General features: G+C 41.9%; 1 protein-coding gene across 1 annotated transcript; it reads right to left on the bottom strand.

Moving 5' to 3' along the window:
- Positions 1-2195: 2195 nt before the first annotated feature.
- Positions 2196-12507, bottom strand: LOC307242601 (non-selective voltage-gated ion channel VDAC2). The gene is made up of 9 exons (XM_080017113.1): positions 12360-12507; positions 10170-10241; positions 10016-10065; positions 9739-9891; positions 9557-9609; positions 6158-6385; positions 5870-6020; positions 5102-5159; positions 2196-3154 (listed from the first exon to the last, which is right to left on the bottom strand). The coding sequence occupies exons 2-9, from the start codon at positions 10234-10236 to the stop codon at positions 3063-3065; spliced, it is 852 nt and encodes a 283-aa protein (XP_079873239.1). The 5' UTR covers positions 10237-10241; positions 12360-12507; the 3' UTR covers positions 2196-3062.
- Between the last annotated feature and the right edge of the window lie 10779 nt (positions 12508-23286).

Genomic DNA, 23286 nt, shown 5'->3' with positions numbered 1-23286 from the left:
GTCGAGAGGAAGACGGTGAGCAGGTGTCTCGTGGTCAGCAGAATCAGGTAGAACCAGAGGGGGACGGCGAGCGCGGGGACCAAGATCGTTCGCTTCTTGGGGAAAATGCGGAAGACGGAGGACGCGGGGAAGTCCGAGGAGAGTCGGAGCAGGCGGAGGCTGACAACACAGACAAAGACAACGCTGAAACAGGGCGAGTTAGCTGCGGCGAAAGAGAGGAAACAAATGACGCGGCGAGAGCGGAGAGGGAGGCTTCTTTGACGCCGGAGAAGTCTGAAGAGGTCGCTGCCGAGGGAGACGACAACGGCGACGCTCCCGCGAAGAGTCACCGAGTCGGTTCGAAAGAAACCAACGGGGGTGCACAAGCCAAGAGGCCATTCCAGGAGAGCTCGATCTCAGGGTCGCAGGGATCGGACAGAGGAGGAACGGAGTCGGATGATGTCGCTGAAGCGAAAGGGATCTCTTTGGGCTCCGATACTGCCGCGGAAAAAGCTGAACTGAAGACAGACCTCACCAGGGAAGCAGCAGATCCAGCGGAGTCCAAACAAAGTCCCCTCACACCCAAGAGGACGGAAGAAGACGCAAGCAGTACAGAAACAACACCAATTAGTCAACCGTCTGAAACCGTTCAAGTGAACATGGAGAAAGAGCCAAACGGCAGTAAGAACATAAGCAATGATGGCTCCGAAAAACACCATGAAGAGTTGGACGACGCATCGAATCTGACAGAATTTCCTCAAGTGGAGGATAAAAAACAAATGGTAAAATCACCAGCAGCTGTAGCATCTACAGGAAGCAAAGCGACAGCCGGCAGCACACACCAGCAAATAGATCCTTCTAGTAAAGAGCCAAAAAACCCAACAGATGCGGAAAGCAAGGATTGTGGAGAGGTCAGTGGAAGCCAAAGCCAGGCGGATGTAGGGACAACTAAATCAGCAGTCGGTAAAGTTGAGGATAATTCAACCTCAAATTTAAAAGGGAAATTAGAGGGCGACCTATTGAACGGCGGCAGGGGGGTTAAAGAGCAGAAAGAGAAGCCAACAAAAGGAGAGGCTCAAGCTGAGGAGAAAGGAGGGAACGTGAAAGAGGAGAAGAGTTCTGTTTAAACTGACAGCTTCACACAACAGCATGGCCTGAAATGTCTTGCAATAGCTTTGCAATATCTGTTGATCCATGGATCCATCTGTCCATCGTGTTTGGCGTTATAGGCTGTCAATCCATTGAATGCTGCACTGTTGAAGGCAACAAATGCCTTTTGCTGTATTTGTTCTGATGTCTTATTATGTGATTCCTGAACATGATAATAAATGCAATTTGAAAAATGTCCTGGTGGTCAACCCTAGATGTCATGCACTTCATTAGAAAGCCTTAGAACATACTCATCTTGATAACTGAGGACTGCTCACTTGAAAATGCTGACTTCCTAACCTGACTTTCATCTTTTCAGTCTAGATTGCCCGAGCTAGAAAATGCCTGTGTGCGGTGCTATAGCAGATTTGGATTTCACCATTTAGTCTCCTTTAAGATGCCAACACTGGAGTATCAAATGTCGAAATTGGATTTCGATGGTCCCAACACCCATCCGTTATATTAAGCTGCCGCCATCTCCGTTCCCAAAAGCTTGGACGAGTCCGGCCATCAAACCCTGATCGCTTATTAAAAACATGTTATTTTTTTTATGAGGGCACTTTTTCCCCATTAACTAAAAATCTACAGGAGGTGGCTGTCTGTGAGGTGCTGGAACCACTGTTCTATCTTTTGCTGGGACTTGCCATTCTACCTCATGACCTACCTGTTTCATTTTAGTCCAACAGACTTTCCTTTAAAACGGGGGGGGGGGGAGCGCACCCTCTAACTTGACAAGTGCTGTTTATTTCTAGGCAAAATTTATCTGGTTGATCAGTGGTTTGATACTACCGAAAAAAAATGCAGTGATTTTAAGTCGCTTTAGACTAAGGCATCTTCAAAATGACCTAACGTTTTTCCATTACTTGCTTTACCATGAACCTGAAACCCTCCACCAGATGATAGCTTTTCCAAGTTACAGCCCATTTGTGTTGATGAGCAAGTGCAGCTAATAAAGTGGACACTAAGGGTATGTGCAGGATAGCTGAGCATGGCAGCTCTCCAATCTGCCTAAACTGAACCATATAACTACTCGGTGGTCAAGACTGCATCAGACCAAGACACACTAGTGGAGTTCAAAGACTTTATTCAAAAGTTCTACACATAAGGACCTTCATTATTTAGTGCGATTGCAGTCTCTGCTGCCCAGGACAAGGCAGGGTGACCCAGACAGCGCACACCAGCATTGTTATTTCAACCTCCATCAGGACAATAAACCAGTTTGGCATTACCATGAACCTTTAAATATGCGACGGGGTGTTTGTGGTAGAAAATAAAAATAAAAAGCCTGCTTGGCCGACAAGTAAAGTATTAAGGTTTCCTCAAACCTCAAGATACAACTTTAAGCCACCCAAAAACTGCCCAGTTTAAGGGGAGGGTCTGTCAGAGCAGTGCACTACAGAGCACGAGCGTAAAAGGAAAGGTACAACAGCATTTAAATAATCTGTAGACGCATAGTGTGTTTAATTTGGTTGCACAGTAGAGGTGTTCAGATGACAGAGGAATATCAAATGACCATAATGGCAAAAATCAGAGGAAGGTAAGTCCAAGCTCAGCCCACAAAGCCCATCAGCTCATGTCCAACGTGACAGAGGAGATTAACACAACGCCACAGTTTGACATCGCAAGCACATGGACCTGGAAAGGATTTCAACGTCATGGCAGTGCTGGACATGAACAACGGAGGTGTACAAACGGAGTGATTGCTGAATATAACTACAAGTTAAAGAGTAAAGCCAACAAGGACACACAAAAAAAAAAAAAGGTGAATTTCCCAGTAAAAGGAGCACCAATTTATATTTGTACTCCAGTAGTGACAGTTTGTTGTCCTAGCCTTTGAACATCTCCCTTCAAGATATACCCTTGCTGGTTTGAGTTGGAAATACATTTAAGGCCAGATTCCTCTGATAGTCCCTTCGCTCCTGTGTGAATAGAGTTTAGGCCTCGAGCTCCAGGCCCAGTCCCAGCTTGTGACCGCCCGCATTGATGCTCTTCCCATCCACCAGGGCAGACAGGGTGAGCTTGACACCTGCACGAGGGAAAGGAACCAATAAGGTGACTTTATACAAAATGACGTTACTTATCCCAAGCATCAACACCCCCCCCACCCCCCAAGGAAATGAATGGATTAAAAAATGTTGGCTGTTGCACTTTATACTTTGTAATGATCCAGGAATATTGTCGGGCCACACGTGTGACAGAGCTGCTTATAATAAACTAATGCTAATATAGGGATATTCTAGATATTCCTGAAAAGCAAGTACTTAAATCAGCAGTAAATATTACACTGTTGTGTTGGAAGCATTTAGAGCAGAAACTACACATAATAGTTGAAACAAAAGTAAAAACAAAAGTTGACATTTCTTGCATATACACTACTCACAAAAAGTTAGGGATTTTGGGCTTTCGGGTGAAATTTCAGGATGAACCTAAAATGCACTTTAACCTTTACAGGAACTTCATTTGACCTTCTCTAAACTTTTGAATGCACGTGTCCAACTGTTCAATGTTTCAGTACTTTTTGCACAACTTGCTGTTCTCTAACAAGGAGCTGAACGGCAAAATTCACAACAGGTGTTTGATCCATGAATCGACCAATACATTTCCTGGTTCAATTAGAATTGGTATTTAAACAGTCGTCTTTATCATGCTGTTCACATTTTGACATCATGAGACCAAGACGACACCTAACAACTGATCAACAGTACCGCGCCATTGTGAGGCTTCAAACAGGATGTTCTCAGAGGGAAGTGGCCACTGAGCTTAGAGTGTCACAGAGTGTCATCAGCAGGTTGCAACAGAGATACAGAGACTGGAAGAGTCACAGAAAGGCATAGAAGTGGACGTCCTTTGGCCACATCCCACACTGATGACCGCTTCATTGTGAACAGTGCCTGCGGAACCGGATGATGAATGCCACTCAACTCCAGGCACATTTAAGGGAGGTGAGAGGCACCAAGTGTCACGTCAGACCATTCAAACCCGTTTCCATCAGCGTGGTCTGCGTGCTAGACGACCTGCAAGGGTCCCTGACCACACCACCAGGCACAGGCATCATCGTCTTGCACGGGCCAGGGAGCATTTACGCTGGACGAGGGACCAGTGACCTCAGTGCTGTTCTCTGATGAAAGTCGATTCACGTTGAGCAGAAATGATGGCCCCCAATGATGTTGGAGACGTCAAGGAGAGCGCTATGCATCAGCCACTGTCACCAGACGAGCCTTTGGTGGTGGTGTTACAGTGTGGGCAGGTGTGTCTAGTCAATACAGAACTGCCCTACACTTTGTGAATGGTACAGTGACAAGCCCATACTACCTGAATAACATCATTAATCCAGTCATTGTGCCCCTGCATGAACAACACAGGCCTAATTTCATCTTCATGGACGACAATGCTCCAGCTCATGGAGGTGGCATCATTAGGGAACGGCTGCTGGAGACTGGGGTACCTCAAATGGAGTGACCTGCACTTTCTCCAAACCTGAATCCCATAGAAAACCTATGGGATCAGCTGAGTCGCGTGTAGAGGCTCATCACTCTGTACCCCAGAACCTCAATGACCTGAGGGCCGCCCTTCAAGAAGAGTGGGGGGCCAGGCCTCAGCAGACAATAAGTCCACTTTTGAACAGCATGAGACGTCGTTGTCAAGCTGTAATTGATGCTCAAGGGCACATGACAAGTTATTGAGACATTTTTTGTTGTGGTAAACCCACTGCTGTTGTTGGCTTTTGTTTCAATACATTGTTTGAGATGAGGAAATCATCATTGCATGCTTCTACTTAAATGCCCTACTTTCATGATATAATATCACTGTAGTGTGAACTTTTTACATTTTCCATAAATTTCAGCCGAAAGCCAAATAACCCTCACTTTTTGTGGGTAGTGTATGTATGAAAGTATGTATATGTATGGGACGAATAAACCTCTTGAACTTGATTCAGTAGAAGCAAATGTAATAAAAGGCCCACAGGCCTTACCTGGTCTGAGTGTCTGGGTGTAGCCAACACCAACAAGACTAGTGTTGTTTACTTTAGCCTGGAAAGAGAAAAAGCAAATACAGAAATGATACAGTGCCAGTTGATCACTATGAGTAGATACCGCAATACTTCCTCTTGCGACACTTCATTGATACAACAGGCGCCATACCTTTTAGTGTCTTTATCTCTTCTTTATCTTCTTAGTAGATATTATTATACCATGAACCAAGATATGAAACACCCAGCTGAAAGTATTCCAGTGATAATATTCTATTCATTTTGTTTACCTTGTTTTATCTCTGATTTGTAAAATTCTGTGAAACAGGTCATACTTAAAAATGACCTGAACATAAATAACGATTCATTCATTAAAAATTTATTTTATGTTTTTCCTTCAATTACACAGCTGGTATATGAAGAATATTAATGAATATGAACCGTCAAGGACCTTCCTGCTGAATATCCCAGATATATCACCTGTTACATACATTACATCACGTAATTTAGTAGGCGCTTTTGTCCAAAGTAACTTGGAACAAGAAACATTTTGTCACACCAACTGTTTGTCAAAGCTAAACCTTCCGTAGGAAAAGCGGCACTCGTATGCTGGTATAGTATTGATACGATGCCATGATGATGGCATGATACCATTGTTAATGTGGGAAATGCATCGTTACCTAGTGATTCCCACCCCCACTCAGTACAACAGACTATGGGGAAACCTTCCACCTTTAAAACCAGCACAAGGGCTTCAGCTGCGGTACTTACACTGACTGAAGCGTCCCTGTCCAGCTGGTATTTGGCAGCGATGCCAAATCGCGTGCTGTTGCTGCCAGCGGTCCACGCCAGGTTGACGGCGGTCTCCAGCTTGTCGCTCACTTTCTGGTAGATGGAACCTGCAAACTCTGCTCCATCGTTTCTGTGGTGATAGAGGGGGGCATGGCAGCATATGAAATACACAGATAAGAGGCTATCATTCTCATGCTTATCAAGTGAAAGTAGATTACACCCGCACACAGACACACACACACCAAAACCTTATTGTTCTACTCTTACACATTGGTATGCAGCTGGAAGTCACCCGTCTTGTAGCCTATGGCAAAGTTGTTCTGGGACATCTTGGATTTAGCCGTGTCGAATGTCATCTGGTAGCCTGCGAGCCAGCCCTCGTAGCCGACCACAGCGGCTCCATGGATGGTGGGACCAGCAAAGTCAAAGTCCACGTCACAGCCCAAGTTGACGTATTCGCGCTTGTAGGCGGTCTTCACTTTGCCGCTCTTCTTGCTGCAAAGGAACCAGAACAGGCATCAAAGCCAATTAATTTGTTGGCAAACAGCAAATAAATACTGCTTCAGCGCATATTTACCCAGTGATAAAACTGTAAGTTATACGATTTATGATCCCTCATGATGACTGACGGCAATTCCCCCCAGGGGGTTATTAAATGTTATGTTATTCTAACTTTTGCAGCGTAGCAGAAATAGAGACAGTATTAACTACCGAGTTAGGTCTGTGGCCCCTTCCAGGGGCCTGTTGCTAAATGGTCACCATTAAAACACTTCTTACTGGGAATGGGATGAACGCCTGTTGCTACCGGCTTTTTGCACCAGGCGCGGTGCCTGTGTGGGCACAGAACCCTCCAGGCGTCAGGTTACAAAGCAGTGGCAACCATTTAATGTGAAATATGTGTATGTATGTAAACAATTGCTGATGGACAACTTATTTTATAGGTATAATAATAATAATAATAATAATAATAATAATAATAATAATAACAACAACAACTGGGATTTATATAGCGCCTTTAGGGAATCCAAGGATTCACTTTACAATGGAAAAACAAAACAAAAGACAAACAAGGAAGGGTAGATAATAAAACAAGACAGGGTAGAAAATTGATAAGAAAAGATAAACAAAAAAAAAAGAATAAAGCTTGACAAAATGACAGCGCAAAGATTTCTAACGTGTTTAAAACTCTCACTTCTAAAAAGCCGCACTGGTGTCAGCGCGATCCTAGGTTTGTATAAAATCACTTTGCCATCACTGAATTAATTTTTCCATCAGCAGAGTGTCCTCCCCTACCCATGTGTTACCATCATGGCTCATATGAAATCTGCAGTAATTTATTATCCAGCTACCCATTAGCTGCCAAAGCCGCTCAAATGGTCGTTCAACCAAAGAGAAAAATATACTTATGAGCAATGGAAAGTTGCACTGCTGGACTGGTAGGGATGCGCCGATTGTGAAATTCGGGGCCGATACCGATGTGCAGCATAACAGTTTGGCCAGTAGCAGATGGTGATGTTTGCCTGAGTTCCCGTGAGCGCCGCCTCACTTCTGACACGAAATACAGTTTTCCGAGTTCCAATGAACGCTTGGAGCGCTTCAGGCAGCCGTGTCCGCCTCTCGCGGATGGAGTTCTCTCTCACGGATAATTAAAAAAATAATAATAAAAATTGCAAAAATGGGTCGCCAAAGATACTTTAGCAGCCGTTAATCTACCTGGGTGGCCAGCCCAAGTAATGTCTATGTGTGGGAAACACTAGAAAAACATCGGCCACTGCCATCGGTGAATGTCATCTTATTTGCCAATAGGCCGATGGCAGTCATCAAGGCAAATATCAGCCGATACAGCGGTATGGCCGATAAATTGGTGCATCCTTAGTGACTGCCATTTAAAATTAATTTTAGTCTGTCCACATGGTTCTGGGATAAAAGTCAGTTTAGTTCACTTTGCCTGAGAATTTATATCATTTTTAATTTTGCATTCTCTGGCAAAACATATAGTTTGTCCAGAACAACACTTTGAATAAAATAAAAATGTTTGTCTACATTAAGAGGGTTAAGGCATATACACATAATTTTTTAAATAAAGGCTTGTTCACCTTCATGAAGCTCTGAACTACAAATTAGAGTTTCCTATATCCGGTAATTACCGGTTTATGAGCGGGAAAATCTGTTGAAGTCCAACATATTTTAAATCTCTCCGGTCATAATGTCTGGTGAAAATAAATCCCTGTAAGCACAAATTTAATTCGTGCTGGGCGATAAAGCTATAAGGATAATTATCGCGATATTTTTTTCCTCGATGACTAAATAAAATAGACTTGATCATTTCAATAAAAAGATAAATAAAAAATAAATATCTGCAGCTCTGTTAATTTCCGTGTTCGGCAAGTAGCAACTGAAGACCAATCAGTATGGACTATCTAAAGCTGACCTTTCACCTTTCATCACATTTGTCGATATAGAAATGAGCCCAACCCCCTTCCTTATGGACAGGTTGACACACACACACACACACACACACACACACACACACACACACACACACACACACAGCTTTTTTTTGGGATGTTTAAGTTTGACCCAAAGCAGACAGTAAATATCCATTGTGTAAAATATGTTCACAAGACGTGTAACACCACAAACTTCTATTATTTATTTAGAATAACTTGCCATACTTATTTTGTTTTAGCTTTAGCAAAGTTGTATTTGAGTGAAATGTTAATTAATGCAGGTGCACTTCTTACTTATTGATCACGAACAGAAATAATTTGATTTCAAATCGTAATATTTATGTTTTTTTGAAATGGCGTTAACTGAGGGGACTTATTTTATTTTGAATATTCAAATAGAATATTATTAATCTACATGCCTACATGATTTCATTCTTTATATAGCCTGCCTATCAATTGTTTTTAAGATTAATAAATACAGGAAATATTTGACCGGAATTTCTGACATTTGTCCGAGACACTGAAATCTTTCATGACACATGGACCGGCATCATTTCTTATAATATTAATAAAGCATATACTGTGTATTATTAGTGACTTGTAAAATGTAGATAACGTGGAAAATAAAACTCATCCAAACTTAAACAGCTACTAGGTAAATTCCCTACGCAGAGCCAGAGGAACAAGCCCAAAGAATACTTAATAAGAGAAAGCAGCTTTTCCCCTCTATTTTATTATCAAACTCAAATGGTCACCATCTTTCTGTTTAGCAACACTTATTTGGGAGAATATTTATAGGAATTTATATTTTGTTTTAATAAATCACACGTAACAAGACCCTACCGTGACATTGTGCACCTGTAGTTTGCATTTGTGTCCTCTGCTATAATTAGGAGGCTTCCTCTTCCAACCAACCCCTCCCCAAAAAAAGAAATTATAATTACATTCTGGGGTGACGAGGTGAGCCTGAAAGCCAGAGCTCTCTTTCTGTGTTGTGATTTTATTAGGCTTCAAATACTTTCCTATATCGGGCCTGGTGTCTGATGACTACTACTGACATCCACGCTCATCAAAACACATGTGCAGAAGGTATCAGGCGCTCATCCAGTCAGGAACCTACATACAAAGGAGACTAGTCCGTATAATAGATAAGGAGCTTATGTTGAACTGAAATCACCTACATTAATATAGATGAACAGCCAATTACATAACTCACCCAGTGTTTGGTGAGAAGGTTGTGTCAAAGGTCAGCTTTAGCCCCTTGGCAATCTAGAAGAAGCAAACATCAAGCTATTTCAGCTCCAAAGTGAATTATTTGAGAATGAGGCTACATAAAGCCCCGTTTGAGAATCTTGAGAAATTTCAGAACAATTTTACAGATCACATTAACTTTCTGACCTGATCCTCGATGGTGATTTCTGTTCCCAGCGTGTTGTCGGTGTTCCATTTCTCAGTGAAGGTCAGCCCGTACTCTGACCTCTTGTATTTAGTTTCCAGGCTGCCCACAACTTTGCTGGTGTCAGTGTTGGAAGAACCAGATGTTTTGAATTCCTAAAAGAGTCGGGCAGAGATGAATAGTTACAGCCACAGGAGTAGTTTTCAGATTATTACTCTACGATGACAAGCTATATTCTCACACGCCCACGTACAAACGCCCACACACACACGCGCTCACCACTCCGCCTGCTGACTTTGTCTTCACATCAAGTTTCACCAGGCCAAATCCTAAAGACAGAAGAAGTATTCTCAATATGAATAAAATCCCATTGGCAATGTGTCCACCATTTCCTAACGAAAACGCATTTTAATCATATTGTTAGAAGCCATACCATAGCCTTTGTTGAAGATGTCCTTGGCAGATTTGCCGAGATCAGCGTAGGTCGGAGGCACAGCCATTGTACCTGTAGATAGGAACAAAATGTATTATTTACTAATATCAACTGATCTGTCTGTTGAGACCACTGTTAACATCTGTAAGTGAAGATTTCGAGAAAAAAAATAATAATCCATCAACGTGCCACTTTCAAGAATTAAGGTGTTGCAGGGTCAAGCTCATCTATCAGCATGCCAAACATCCACCCAAGCAGATGAATCTTGCAATTGCAAGATAAATTAACTGTCCCAGACCCATGAACTAGTGACCACAAGTCATCAAAAACTCCTCATAGCTGAACTCTGCCTGTATTGATGACAAATGAATCCACAATCTATATAATTGTAGAGGTATTTTGGGTTTGGTCAGCCACTGAGGTCAGTTGTTGGTGTGGAACCGAATCTGATATTCGGCAAAGCACAAAATACTGGGTTTTTACGAATATGTCTTTCGTACAGATCAAAAAAAAAAAAATTTTATAAATGTGTTCAGACAGAAAAATAAAAACCAACTAAGCATGATGGGTATTCGTGCTCCACCTGCTTGTGCTGACGTGACAGGAAGACCAGAGGAGAGTGGAGGTTGTCTCAATGGCAAGATCGCCCTCTCTCCATTTCCAATCCACTGTCATGATCTGAGGCGGAACGGGACAGTTCCTCAGTTGGGTTTAAACTTTGGGGGGGGGGGGTCCAAAGTTAGAAAGTCTATGTACCTGACCAACACTCAGCATATTGAATGGCATTTCAGCAGTTTCTCGACAAAAATTGAAAGACAGCACAATTCGAATTCCTGGTGCTATTCTGCTGCATACAGATCCATAACTACCCGGGCTGTCAATATTCACTATTTAAAATGACAATCATAAAAGGAGGTGCACTTGTCTTCATTGAAATATACCACATTAAATAAGTGGGTTCTGCTTGATGCCACAAAGTGTATTGGGGCAGAGGAAACATTTTCAAATTCCATAGAATTTTTTTTTAAATAAAAGAAATCTGCACGTTCTGCACATCTGTACAAATTCATCAGTTCCATCCACGCTACCAGCTCAGTGCTCTCGGCTTCCTTCATTGTTTGACCTCCGGCTTGACACCATGGTACAATCCTGTCCTCTTAAAAAAAAAAAAAAAAGTCAGGATTCCATATCGTACCCCAGACTCAATCAACCCCAAAGAATTACACCCATATCTAAGTCCCTATGAGCTTAAATTCCATCTGAATTCCCCTTTCCTTCTTAATTTTCATAACATGTTACAGACTCTTCTTCCCGGCAGTACTCACACTGTCCTCTTGGATGCTTTCCTTTGGCAAACATCCTACGACCCATCGCTAACCCGTTCCAATTCTTAAATATGTGGACACAATGGTCTCTTCGTTTCTCCTTATTCTTGTGTTTTAGTTGTAAATGTTGCATCACCAGCCTCTTCTGTTTGAATAAACGCTATATCCTGTGTGTGTGCTGCAGTTCTATAAGTTTGTGACGTTTTCTGACGTTTTTGACTGAGCTAGCGGTGTACCGTGGAGGCTATTTCATTGGAAGGAGTGTGCCGTGGCAGGACGAGATCGGGGTCGGTGAGGGTGACTCCGCTGCTCGGGGGTATGTTTACATGCAACCGGCATTACGATGCGGTAAATGTCAGGCAGCAGGTGGGCAAGGTGAACTGCGTGAGAAGCCATTTTGACGCAACACTAGTCAACATGAGCCAGGTTGTTGTCGCTTCTTCGACGCGAAACCTTAAGACAAGTCCGTTAACCCGGTGACGTAGAACAATGGTAAAATGCTGCAGTTGATTAACCAGTCAACTAGTCGCTGATCTTCATCTGCATCTCCCCGCAGCCCGCCCGGTGTTAGGCCAAGACACAGAGGAGCCTTGTGGAAAGTCCTCTAGTTAGATAGTTCGTCTCTACAGTTATTACCTGTCAGCTGCAAAGCACATCCCCGTTCCCCAAAGCGGGGTCGTGTGGTTTAACGTGCGTGGTCTCGCTCAGAGCACGTCATGTGTCAGGGCAGCGTGCCGTGCAGCTAGCTAGGCTAGGCTAGACTAAGCTAAGCTAGGCTAGCCGGGGAAGTACCGTGCAGCGAAGCTTACCAACGAACAACCTTTTTCTCCTTCTCAAATGTCGGACAAACAAGCCAGTGTCTTACCGGTGGTTTGAGACGGGGCTAACGGGGATCTACAGTGACTCTGGTCGAGGTGTTCCACACGCCGCACTGCCGCTACAGGCTTGACGGGCTGGAGGGCGAGCTGAAGGAGACCGGACCAGAAGGAAATCAGTCCTATCGCTTCCCACTGAAGGACCCGCAGGTGTCCCCGTGCGTGCCTGTGTAAACAGGCGTGACAATCCTGGTTTGTTTTTTTTGTCTTTATTAGACTTATAATTTCGGGATATTAAAGTGTCAGTATAAGTGTTTTTTCAACAAACTATTATAATAATTATGATCACTTAAATGTGATATGGGTTTATGGATTTCACAAACCCAGCAATAAACATGTATAACCTGTGTACCCTCTCTAAGATGTTTTTCTGCGGACTACCCCTTCACTGGCATTGGGAGGAAAAAAGAAAATTAACAAATGATGTACTGTATGTGCGTTGTGTTGTTTTTTTTCCATATATAACCAAAATGTTGTACCCCTTGGTGTATGAGTACCCCCATCTGAGAAACACTGACCTAGACAAAAATAGTGGTAATGAGTACACTGAGATGCCACTCGGTAGTATAGGGAGAGGGATACATACATACATACATACATACATAAACTACATACAGTACATACAATCATAGAGTGCATACATACATACATACATACATACATACAGTACATGCATCCATAAACTACATACAGTACATACAATCATAGAGTCCATACAGTGTATACATACACACATACATACATACATACATACAGTACATACATACAGTACACACATCCAGTACATGCATGCATAAACTGCATACAGTACATAAAGTACATACATACAGTTCGAGCATACATAAATTACATACAGTATATACAATCATAGAGTACATATAGTGCATGCATACAGTACATACAATCATCGTGTACATACAGTACATACATGCAGTGCATACATACAGTACATACATACAGTCATAGAGTACATACAGTAAATACATACAGTGCATACATACATAAACTACATACAGTACATTTGCAGAAAATGACAACTGGTCAAAATGACAAAAAATAAGTAGTGCTTTCAGACCTGGAATAATGCAAAGAAAACAAGTTCATATTCATTTTTAAGCAACACAATACTAATGTTTTAACATAGAAGGAGCTCAGAAATCAATATTTGGTGGAATAACCCTTATTTTTTAATCACAGCTTTCATGCATCTTGGCATTCTCTCCACCAGTCTTTCACATTGCTGTTGGGTGACTATGCCACTCCTGGCGTAACAATTCAAGCAGCTCAGCTTTGTTTGATGGCTTGCGACCATTCATCTTCCTCTTTGATCGCATTCCAGAAGTTTTCAATGGGGTTCAGGTCTGGAGACTGGACCGGCCATAACAGGGTCTTGATCTTGTGCTCCGTCCACACATTGATTGACCTGGATGTGTGATGTGGGCATTCCAGCACCTGCTGGAAAATAAAATCCTCAAGAGTTGGGGAACATTGTCAGAGCAGAAGGAAGCAAGCGTTCTTCTAGGACAACCTTGTTTGTGGCTTGATTCATGCATCCTTCACAAAGACAAATCTGCTTCCCGCCTTGCTGAAGCACCCACAGATTATCAGGGATCCTCCACCTAATTTCACAGTGGGTGTGAGACACTGTGGCTTTTAGGCCTCTCCAGGTCTCCGTCTAACAATGAAGCGACCAGGTGTTGGGGAAAGCTGAATATTGGATTCACCAGAGAAGATGACCTTACTCCAGTCCTCTACTGTCCAATCCTCAGTCTTCGGCAATCTGCAGCCTGGCTCTTTGCTTCCCATTAAAGAAGGGCTTTTTTTCCAGCTTTGCACGACTGCCCCTAGGAGCCTGTTTTGAACCGTCCTTGCCGTGCACTTCACCCTAGCTGCCGTTTGCCATTATTTTTGTAGGTCACTTGATGTCACTCTACAGATGTTGAGTGACATTCGAATGAGTTGGCGGTCATCCCGGTCAGTGGAGAGTCGTTCTCACCCTCTGCCGGACTGTAATTTTGTTGTCCCCAATGTCTGCTGCTTGACCTTGTTCTTATGAACCGCCCGTCGTCTTTGAAATTTAAAAGAAGCAACCTGACGCTCAGTGTATCCCTCTGCCAGTAAACCCTGAAGTCAGTTATTTTTTTGGATGCCAGTTACTTTTGAGGTACTACAATCACCGTTTTTGCCAAAACAAATTGTTTATTGTATTTGTACAATCAAATTATTTTTGGGAAGAAAAAAAGAAAGTCAGATCCGAATCGTGGAGCTCGGCTACAAAGACGAGAAACTGAAACATGTTTAGTCACGGAGACAGGTCTTTATATTGTATTCTTATAATTGCAACTCAGACGTCTGTCTATAACTGTAACTGTCTGTATGTCTGTAACAGCTAGGGGTGCTGTGCAACGGCACGGGGCCTCTGGCGCAAGCGCGTGGCTTCCTCAACAGCTGTACAGAGCAGAGGGAGCGAGCGTACAGGAAGAGGTAGAACGGGTGGAGAACGTTCAGCCTCCAAGGCAGAAAGTGTAGGGCATGTTGAAAATTTTCACGTTGATTTAATAACCTTGGCTTTAGGGTCGTGTCTGGAGACGGGGGCTCCGGCCCCTCTCGGTCAGGGAGCACAGTGCTGGTCCAAAACCTGATTCTGTTGCTTAGTCTTGCATGATATCAGACACCTCTCGCACGAGTATTACATAATGTATCCGTAACAGTCATCTATGTGGGAACAGACTCCATAAAGGAGGCTCTTTGGGAATGAATACCAGCCTTTGCTGAATATCTTTATCCAGCAATGCTATGGAATCCGAATGGGAAGGGGGCTATACATACAGTGCATGCTGTCACAACCAGGGCTAGGAGAGACCCAAACGCACGACACGGGGAGACGGGAGGCAGACAAAGGATGTTTATTAGCCCACACGGTGGAGCTGGCCGGGGGGGGACCCGGTCAGGTAGGGATGGAGCAGGGCTGGGATGACGATGACCGGGAGGAGGGGTCCAGGATCCGGGTAGAGAGACGGGGAACCGGGCTGAATGGAGAAGGACGGACAGCCTTGGTCAACGAACGGAGACAAGCAGGTAAACCGGGCTGGCTGGAGATGGACGTACAGACCGGGTCGACAAGAGGAGACAAGCAGGTAAGGGGAAGACTAAACAGAGACGTAAACTAGAGACTTGAAACAAGGAATGGCGCCAGTAGCTGTACAACTCGGGTAAGCGAGTTGACAGTCTGGCAAAGAATGACTGGGAAGCTGGAGACTAAATACTGTGTGGAGTGGTGCAGGTAATTGATCCCAGGTGTGTGCATTTGGCTCAAGGGGGAGCTGCAGATGAGGCAAGAGCGGCCTCTAGTGGCGCTGGGAGGCCGTGGGCCTAACACATGCATACATATGTAACCAGGCCAGGAGAGGCCTTGGCCAACTGTGGTTACAGGTAAAAGAGCACCCCTAAATTGGTTAAGTTAAAATGTAATTGTTCACGTGAAATTTCTCAAAAACCATGGGATTTCCACCAACACAGGATAGTCCACGAGTCAAATTCGAGGCGTGGTTTCATCAAAAAAGTATAATTTATTAAGACAGTAAAACAGTGGATGTTAAAAACAAGATCCAAATAAAATTGTTTTAAAACACAAATGCCAGTCATTTCCAATAATGGAGGCCTTATTGGTGTTGTTATGGGAGAGCTCGGCTGGACAATGGTGGGTGGGTTGTGTACAGGTGTCTTCAGGATCATCAATAGTTCATGGTTGTCTCCATCTTCAACGCCACCCTCCTCAACACCTGCTGTCAGACAATCCAGTGGGCCAAGCAGGGGACAGAGAAAGGGCTGGTTTAAACAAAGCTCGGTACACTTGTCGTACATGAGTTAGGTCATGGAATGGTGCTATGGAATAGACTACTCCACCAGGCTCCGGTGCTTTTACCACTTTATAGATTGTGGGCCCCCAGGCATCCTGTATCTTATTGTGGCCATGAACAGCGTGATCCCACAGGTAGACTTCCTGATTTGTCTCCAATGGTTCACATACAAACATACATACATACAGTACATACATACATACAGTACATACAGTACACACAATACATACAGTACATACATCTTTTCTGCTGTCCCCTTTTATCTGCTGGAACAATGTATATTTCCCCAGTGTGGGACTAATAAAGGTTTACCTTATCTTATATACATATATACATACATACATACATACATACAGTACATACATACATACATGACTTGCATTCATGTAACACAAATTTCCAACTCCTGTGTGTAATGTGTTACTTATTTCTGCTGTTTCTTTGCTTTTTCTATTTTTCGTTTCCACTCAAACTGTGAGACTGCACATTGACTTGGTGCCAGGAATAGCATACATACAGTACATACATACAGTACACATACATACAGTACACACATACATACTGTGGCAGATTCGCCACTATACACCACTCAAGTGGCGTTTTCAGGGACCTCCGGCACAGAGACACAGACGACGGGGGGTTGATAACACCAGGTTATTGTAGAGATGAGGCTAGGTGGAATTAGCCAGGAGCAGATGGAACATGTCATGACAGAGGGCTCCCACCATGACTGAGTGTGTGGACGGGGTTTTCAAACCTAATGCTCGTTAGCCCAAATAACGAGCAACGTGGCTACTCAAGCCACCCCATCCACCACACGTATACATACATACATACATACATACATACATACATACATACATACAGTACGTACAATACAAACATACATGACTTGCATTCATGTAACACAAATTTCCAACTCCTGTGTGTAATGTGTTACTTATTCATGCTGTTTCTTCACTTTTCTATTTTTGTTTACACTCAAACTGTGAGACTGCACATTGACTTGGTGCCAGGAATAGCCAGATTTCATCAAATAATTAACAAATAAGTTGTTTTGTATGTCTGAGTTAACTTGTGTGGTATTATAATGTCCACGTGTAGTCAGTATTTATAATTCACATACAACAGCTACTGGGAAATGTGTCTGTGTTTGGACACTATAACTGGTCTTGGAAACTGACCTCAAACAGCTGCACAACCTTTGCGTCACACAATATCTTGTTTCTGAAATGCAGAAGTACTTTTTTCGCAGTTACTTCATTTTGAAAATGAGGAAGTTAGAAAAAACGGGCTGATATATATCCAGAGCCCATGTGTGCCGCCGATATGTGTCATCTGTCTTGTACATACGCTCACACTCCTTCCCTCTACACCTACGCCTATTACCGCAATTACTTAAATGGATACTAAGCTCATCATCATCGTCATCATCAGTCTGGTCTCTAAAATCACAGGTTGGTGTTAATTGAAATCTGTTTTATTTCGTTAGTTTGATTAGTTGGCAATATAAAATGTCACAATTTCTTAGGCTTGGGTGGTAATGAGTGATGATAATATAAGCCATTGTGGCCATCCAATCAGTTTGGGCGTGGTATTTTAATCTGTATTCTACACTCTACATTTACAATAGATTCTGGTTTTGTTTGCAGGAATCCACAGCGTAACAACAGTGAGCAGGGTGTCTGTGAAGGCAGGAGGCTCGTTATCCATCCCATGTCTCTATGATGAGTACTATAAAAACCATGTGAAATACTTGTGTAAAGGACACAGCTGGTTGCAATGTTCTTACGCAGTGAGAACGGACAAACCCAGCAATTCATATTTAATCTCCGACAGCCCGAAGGAAAGAACCTTCATTGTGACATTCAAAACTCTAAAGGTGGAGAATATATATTACTGGTGTGCTGTGGAGATTAATAACGCGATTGATGCAAGACAAATTTTTTTCCTATCGGTCACCGAAGGTAAGCGACAACTGTACCTTTTAATGCATGAGAACCCCCCACCCCGCCTCCAAATTTGAACATAAATTTGCTGGAACATTTATTCATTTTTTAAATGTTGCCGACTGTATGTTGTAGCTGTTGGCGGTTATTACATATGATACAAGATGAATGAGTGTTTTAACGGAGATGTCCTTATTTCTTTATACTTCTGCTGAATGATCGTGATTTTGAACTGATGACCCAAAATCTGAAATTTGTATTATATTTACCGATTTTTTTAATGGTGTGGGAGTCTCTGCCCACAGGTAAAGGTTAAGGGAGGGAGACGGAGTCTTTCTGGCACTGGTTTGCCGTCATGGCAAGAGAGCTTTTCTTATAACAATAAACAGAAAGGCTCGCTGGCCAAGAGGATAGTGAATTAACAGTGATCGCAATCGATTCTGGGCATCGGACCAAATGTTTGAGAACCAGTATTTTCGCTAAGTCTTTTTCAGATTTGACCGATTGACACCAAACTTGGTAAAGGACATAAAGGGACCAAGCTTCACAAAAGTATTATAATTGACCACATAATTGACAATATTAATTGACCATTAGTCCAGTCCCCACAAAACCGAATGGGGATATAAGAAGAGATATCGGAGCCTATGTGACAAAGTATGTAAAAATTTAACAGTAGGGGACACTACAAATGCCAAATACGTGTATCTCCTTATGTGATTAGTTGAACTTAACGAGACTTGGTGTACCTGCATTAGGGACAACTATTTGTCGAAATATGCAGGTTGGTTGTTATCGGTACATGCTAGCGTGGCCTAGGTGTATTTACGTGTGGCCAATCACATGATGGCTTCTAACGCAAATTGGGTTAAGGCAGGCATCATGACACTTGGGTAACATGTTCAGACCACCAATTGGAACAGTCACACCACACTCCATCCTGTTTTGTCCTGTCATCTCATATTTTGGTACACTGCTGACCGTCCCTGTATAGCTTGCATCATACAATTTAAGATTTAGCCTCCATGGGCTTGAATCCTGTAATGGCCGCTTGTGGCTATACAGTATTTAGGGGTCCTGCATGAAGTGCGGGAACCCTATTGTTTTTGTTCAGATTATTTTTCTTCTAGCCATTCTCCAGCTGAAGGTGCCTGGCTGTCAGAAAACATGAAACCCACTGACATGGAAATAATAAATTGTATTCGGGGCAGTCCAGACATGCTGTGGTCCAAGTTTGATGAACATTGGACTATATCTGTTGGAGGAGTTAGGAAAAAAACACAATGTTTTACTGAATGAGTAGAAGGGACCTATAGTTGGAGGCAACGGAAGTCGTGGAGGGGAGGGACTGTCGCCGTCCTTATACAATTTTGTTGACGCTAAGGATAAATTTACGGTGCAACACACAACTTCTCTGTATTTGTCTACCTTGCAGTTGACGTTATATCGTATTTATGTGCAGGGTATGACTGAGGTGCTGGGCTTTGTTTTAAACAAAGTTTAATTGAACTGTCTTCAATCGATCGATTGGTGCAATTGCTGGGACTGACTCCATGCATGCAGCTGCAGCTATATTTATTATTATTATTACTACTTTCTTTATTCTATACATTTTATTGTTATTCTTTCAGGTAAGAGCGAACTGTATGTTGATCAACAGGAGGTTACAGGCTTTGAAAGAGAGACTGTGAATATCGATTGTCACCACCATAGTAACAATGGAATAATGAAGTGGTGTAAACTGGGCACTTCATGTTTGGAAAGTTCTGGACTCCTTGGCGGAACAACAGTAACTCTCAACACAGCCCAGCCTGGAGTTTTCACTGTTACCATGAGGAACCTGAGTATGCAGAGCAGCGGCTGGTACTGGTGCGCCAGTGGAGACCTGCAGATGCCTGTACACGTCACTGTAAACATGGCTCAGCCTACCATCTGTAAGTAGGTAGTATCTGAGTCATTGCTTTTGAAATATACATATACACAACATTTATGTTGAATATGTTTTGTATGTTGTGTACCAATGAATATAAACCCAAAAATCATATTTGTTCCTTTTTTTATTAATTAATTATAATATAAAACATTTATGAAACATAACATGACATTGATGTTGAATAAATGTTTTATAATATAACCAATAAACATAAACCTAAATGTTAGTTAATTGTTAGGTTTATATCTATTGGTTATCATTAGGTTTGTTGTGTATTGGTTTATTTGCATGGTATTCTTGTTAATTGTTATGTTTATTGTGAATTAAAGGTGCAGTGTGTAGAATTTAGTGGCATCTAGGGGTGAATTTGCAGATCACAACCAACTGAAATCTCCCCATGGCGATGCAACATGGCGGCCTGAAAGTGCCCCGAAAGAGATTAATTTGGCAATATGAAATAAAAGTCCCCCTAAATAAATAAATGTGGAATTATAACATGAAAGTCCCCTGAAATTACTACAAATTGTCTTTTGAAAAACACATTTTTAAAATAAAAATATACGTTATTTATTTATTGAACTACCGTACATCTACTCATTTATATTTATATTTGTTCATATATGTATTGCTTCATTCTTTTATTTTAGGATTTACGACATTGAAATGTATTTATTTATTTTGTAGGCATATTTCTTTTTTTATTTGTGTATTTATTTAATGTTGACTCAAATGACGTTTCATACCCGCTGTGTCAGCGCTACCACCTAAAAACATTACTTGTGTCTCTTCAGTGTCAGGGAACGATGGGGAACAGAGTCTGCACAGGTTTGTTTCCATAACTTTAGCCTTTCCGGGATCATTCACACACAGCTTAATTTCCTTTAATATGCAAGTATTAAACATTTTGCTGTTAAATTCCAGAATATAGGACATATTTCACAAATCACAGCTGTGCTCGAAAGTTTGTGAAATTTCGGCATAAATTTGACCCTAAATGCTAACTTTGCTTTGTTTATTTCAATGGGTTTTCTTTTTTTTTACGACTTAGATGAAGATGTGATAATTTAATCATGTGACATTCACAAAGTTTGAAGCACCACTGGATGTCTTTTTGTTTTATTAAGAGTTGTGAATATTGAACTTTTTTTTCTTTTTCTGTGCTATTTTCTAGTCAGCCAACACTCCTGAACAGTCTCCTAATCACTCTGAGTTTATTGGTGTTTTTCATCCTGGTGGCGGTGTTTCTTTGGTGGATGGTGAAACGTCACAGTAAGTTTAAACATTTAATAGAGATATAGCGCAGTAATTATGCCTTAAAAAAAACAAGTGTGAAACCTGCAAAGGTCCAACTCTTAGTGATCTGTGTGGATAAAACTTTTTCTGGTTTTCACAAATAGAAAAAATGTTTCATGAATCTGAAATAGAGCTTGAAAGGCTGTTTTGGCTTCTTGTTATAATCTAGTCCAGGTTTGACAACTATAAGTGCAGTAATTGTTTGGTCGTAATGGTCTGTGTGTAGAAAAAAAACAAAAAACATAATTTGAACTTACCATGAAGTCAGATGCTGTGGATCGACTGCCGACTTCAGCATCGTAATGGGGAACCTATTCTCCTTTTCACCAAGTTAATATAAGGTCTCTGAGGTCCCCAAAACATGTTTTTCTAATTCTGGGTTCTAATTCTACTGTGTCGCAATGTGACGTAGGACACAAATCTGATTGGCTTGTTTCACCACCTTCTCTGGAATAGACGGCTCTTAAAAAATTGTCTGGGTTGTCTTATTGTTATTTGTTGATTTATTTTCTTGTTTTATTTCAGCATCGGTGACCATTGACACAGCACTCATGGTATGATACAGATGCATTTCCTGCAATCACACTTTGACCAACTAAGTTATGTGTTATTCGTCGAATAAAGTATAATATTCTTAAAATAATCTCTCAAGTTTATATTTTGAGTTTAAACATTAGACTGTATATAGGCTAATGTAAAACATAGGTCGTAAAACATTGCAATATATAGGATTGAGGGATGTATGATCTGTTTGAGAGAAGGAAACATACTGTAGGAACAGTTTAAGGTGAGACATAGTTTAAGTTCAATGTAAAATAAAGCTCAATGAATCTCTGTGTTTTTACTGTGTTTATGAGGTGGTTTTGTGTAGTAAAAAAAAAATCCTCTTCCTGCCGGATGAATTGCAAAAGGTGTACCACTAAACTCAAAGGAGCCAAATGAACAAGCTGTCGGTTTGAAGAGAAAGGGACCAAATACCCTTTTTAGGTCATAGAGTCCACGCTGAAAAGAAAGGAATGGCTGGCAAAAGATAAAGACCCTTTAGGGCAAGAACATACACATTAAAATATAATGTATAATTTAAAACAATCATAATCAAGAATTATCTTTTTTATTATTTAAACTGAATGAAATTCAATGTATTTATTCTGTCTATAAGATTCCAACTGCCGGGACCGATGTTGATGTTGTGTACAGTACAGTGGTGCCTGTGCAGCACAGAGGTTCTCCATGCAGGGTAAGTACGGTGGCCATGAGAGCTCAACACACTGCAACTTAAGAAAACACATGCAATAAACAAAACACAAGCGAATGAAGAAAACATTTTCACTAGTTTGCGCAGTATTTAGAAAATGCAGTGCAACCTGGAGAAACAACTATCACAGACCCATCGTGCCACGTGAGACCATCGTGTCCAAATCCTCCATCTTTGTACCTCCAGGCAATTAATGAACAGAAAAAAACAACTTTTATCTCAATCCAATCTTTAAACCATTTAAGTACGATATTTCAAAGAAAGCGACATCTACCGTCTCCATGATAGAGTGTTGAGTCATTCGCAAACGATTCAGTTCTTTGGGTGAAAAGGGGATTCACTCACTTGTGAGTATATCCCTGGTCCCAGGGACTCGAGCGCCAGAGAACCTGATTCTGAATCACATTCGCCCACAACTGAACTGACTGATTTACGGATCGTTTCAGGAAGTTATTCAGTTCAGTTCATTCACCTAAAAGATTTGAATCGTTTGCAAACGACACAACATCGATTTTAAGAGTTTATTGATCACTTTTAAAGCACGTCTGGGTCTGACACCAAGCAACATAACAGATATGTTGACCCCATATCAGCCAGTGCGCAGACTTAAAACTGAAGGTGACCGCG

The sequence above is a fragment of the Zeus faber genome (genome assembly GCF_960531495.2).
Source record: "Zeus faber genome assembly, chromosome: 16".
Lineage (NCBI taxonomy): Eukaryota > Metazoa > Chordata > Actinopteri > Zeiformes > Zeidae > Zeus > Zeus faber.
Note: the sequence above shows the minus strand (reverse complement) of the source record. Positions and strands in the feature narration are given on the sequence as shown.